We start from the raw sequence: 3246 nt of genomic DNA, 5'->3' as shown, positions 1-3246 counted from the left end.
ATATATATATATATATATATATATATATATATATATATATATATATATATATATATATATATATATATATATATACGATGCAAATATTAGAATTCAAGGACAGTGGGCAAGAATGGAGCAGTTGATTTTTTTCTCATCAAACCTTCATTTCAAGAATTATTATGGGCTTCATCCAACTCACCCAAAGAGAGTAAAATCAAATCCGATATTGCCAAACTGAAGAGATAATAATTCGTCGCACTATGCATAGTTGCATTTTTAATGATTACAACACAAGTAGCAAAATTGCCAACCACTCCACTTACAAATATTGTCACATATGCCATTGTCAATGGAATCACTAGTTTCGGTGGCAAATGTTTTGGTCCCAAAACTCGACTGAGGTATTCCTCTTCCGTTAGATTTTCGTTATTAAGAGAATTCCAAAAATCTTGGTATTCCTGCTCTTCCTCAGATGTTGAGAAATCCATATCGCTCGTATTACCTAAATTCGCAGATTAAATCATTCAATTTATAAATAATACTTTTTTTGTATGTCAAGTAACCATTGATAACAGTGAATGGATAAAATTTATGGAGATAGTATAAAATGTTATCTTGACCATTTTTCTGAGTGAGAAATCATTTATTTTTGGAAGCAGCTATAGATCTATTGCGAACTGTTTTGAAGCAATACCAGTAATTGACGGGTATTGAGCCGCACGTGGTAGAACAGCAAGTTGAAGTTAAAGCTGAAAATTTTCATATGCTATTTAACCATCACCGCATCGTGGTTGTTCGTTTCCTGATAAGAAGCAGTCCTCTCACGGTAATGGTTAAGTTAAAATGTTACCACTCTGAGCTCAAAAGGTTGATGATGAAAGCATAAAGTATTTCGCCATTCTTGCTCTTGTTTAACGATTCTATCGTGGCACCCAGTAATAACTCGCTGTTGCACTCGTACCTCAATTTGAATATTTCGGTGTATTCAATAGCCGACGAGAGTGCGATATTCTGTATTGAACTGGATTTCTGAGTACACAACTTGGTAATTCCCAAGCCGTGGTTCGCACTTAATGAAAATGAACACAGAATAAAATGAATTTCATAAAAATTAGTTATGGAACTTCATTGCTATTCTCTTACAAGACATTTAATAAACACGCACCAGGGAGTCGGTGTTTAACACTCACATCAAGATCGCATTTGATACTGTCACGTAGATACTCTATCCACAAGTATATGCTCACTGAGATATTCGTGATGGCAATCGTAATTGAGCATGAACGGTTATCACTCACAGACACAATGACACTTAATCAAAATACACATATTGATATTCAATTTCTCATTCCTACTGATTTAATTCCAGAGTGTGAGCCGATACTTTTCAATTTGTATGGAAAATTGAACGTTTTTAAAAACATTTCATTCTTCTGTATTAAAAAAATCGATTAATAAAATCATAAAAATCGTTCTCGATTGATCTGATAGAAATTCTCATTAATTTTATGATTTATCCAAATTTGAATAAGTTGAGTAATTGGAATAACAAAATCTGTATAGCAAAACGGAACCGTCTTATCAATTACTTTCTTAGTCAAGTTTGTATTGACACTGGCAAACATATAAAATCAAAAGATTCTTGTCATAGCCTTGAAGTGCTACACAAATCTCATTCATAATATCAATAGAAGCACACAGTTGTAATGCATTGGCTCGTTCTAAATGGAACGAATAGAAGAAACAACCAAAAAAGCAAGAGCAGAAGAATAGAATAATTTCATTATTCCTGCTATTATCTCATACGCTTTATCAAAAGATCACGTTCTTATCATATCGCAGTAATCAAATTCTCATTTTATCTTGCTTTCTCCTATTCTTTCTGCAGTTGCCTGTCATGTTATTGTAAAAAAGAGTTAATAATTTGTTAATTTAATTCGCCGATGAAAATCAGCATTTGAGCCATTTCACCAAACACCGAACTAAAATAGTGCATCAAAAGTTTTGGTATTACGTTTATTCTCTGATCGTGAAATATAAACAAAAAGAAGAAAAATGAACTCTACCGGAGCTCTATAAATCGATAATTGGCCGAGATATAACAGATCCGCGTTTTCTTTCTCCTTCAAAACTAATGTTTCCATTGAAATGATGCAATACTATAATTCATAAGGAAAGATATTCAAAAATGAAGATTTAATCGGAAATTTTCTCAATTTTTCGAAAAAATATTGTTCTTTATGTCATGATTAATTTTATCGGGAAAATCACGAAAAAAAGTTAAAAACGTCCATTTCATGGTGATCCCCACATTTTATTCAATTTTTCTCCTTCTTATCGTAAAATACAAGAAATTTCCGATCCGAAATAGAAATCCTTTTGTGGTGCTGAGAAGCATTTAGGAGTTTAACAGGGGGAAAAGGAAAATTTATTTGTTCCAGGAAGTCAGTTTTTTCAATATCTCAGAATTGAAACGAGATATCGAATTTTTCGCGAAAACCTTTTTTGTAGAACAAAACAATATCTACAAAAAATTTTATGATGAAAACTGTGCTATCTCCCTCCAATTCAGACATATTCATTAGCGACGGGGTCATTTTCTGATTTCCGCGAACAATTTAAGAGAGAATCTTTGGATTCAACTTTGGAAATCTATTGCAGAAGCCCCTGATGAAGTGGCAGTGGATAAAGGAACAGATTATTTTAGGGAATATTACCCTGGGAATCCAGCAGCCACGTTACAGCAACGGAATTTGCGTGGCTGTTGCGTGGCTATTTGGATTGTCATTTTCTGGGGCTAAAAAGGGGGAAATGATATCTGATAACACAATAAAAGTGGATAGACGAACTATTAGTTTATATTTGCACTGTTTATAACATTCTTTTCTATCAATTGATGAAAATTAATGTGAGTGTATATAATGATAATACAAGTCCGGTAGGGGGAATGCCGGGAGATGGCGGCAATGTCGACATCCCAACGGGGTCGATCAAGTCGACAGCAGTCGCAGCCAGAATAAGTGAGACCCCAACAGAGGTGGGGCGCCACGGTCGATTCTGATGGCTGGGCGAGCTGCCTGTGCCGGTGACTCGGCAGTAGGGCCAGAAGAAGAATATCCATGAATTTTTGGAGTGGGGGACAAGCATATGAGTGGGAATTACGTAGAGTGGGGGTACCCTGGGCAGGGAAAACTTCTGCTAGAAGCCCTATAGCAGTCGCGCTGTCACAGGGGTAGGTTCGAAGGGGGGTTTATGTCCTCCTTG

At 35.3% G+C, this 3246-nt stretch overlaps 1 protein-coding gene across 1 annotated transcript; it reads right to left on the bottom strand.

Annotated features, from left to right (window-relative positions):
* Positions 1-181: 181 nt before the first annotated feature.
* Positions 182-1172, bottom strand: LOC107043524 (neuropeptides capa receptor; the record flags this gene model as incomplete). Its single annotated transcript, XM_015265057.1, is given in 2 exon segments — positions 182-484; positions 677-1172. A coding segment is annotated over 1 exon segment (289 nt), but the record flags the coding sequence as incomplete, so codon positions are not given.
* Between the last annotated feature and the right edge of the window lie 2074 nt (positions 1173-3246).

The sequence above is a fragment of the Diachasma alloeum genome, unplaced genomic scaffold (genome assembly GCF_001412515.2).
Source record: "Diachasma alloeum isolate Michigan unplaced genomic scaffold, Dall2.0 Dall_scaffold_00595, whole genome shotgun sequence".
Classification (NCBI taxonomy): domain Eukaryota; kingdom Metazoa; phylum Arthropoda; class Insecta; order Hymenoptera; family Braconidae; genus Diachasma; species Diachasma alloeum.
This window is presented reverse-complemented; position numbering and strand designations above follow the sequence as displayed.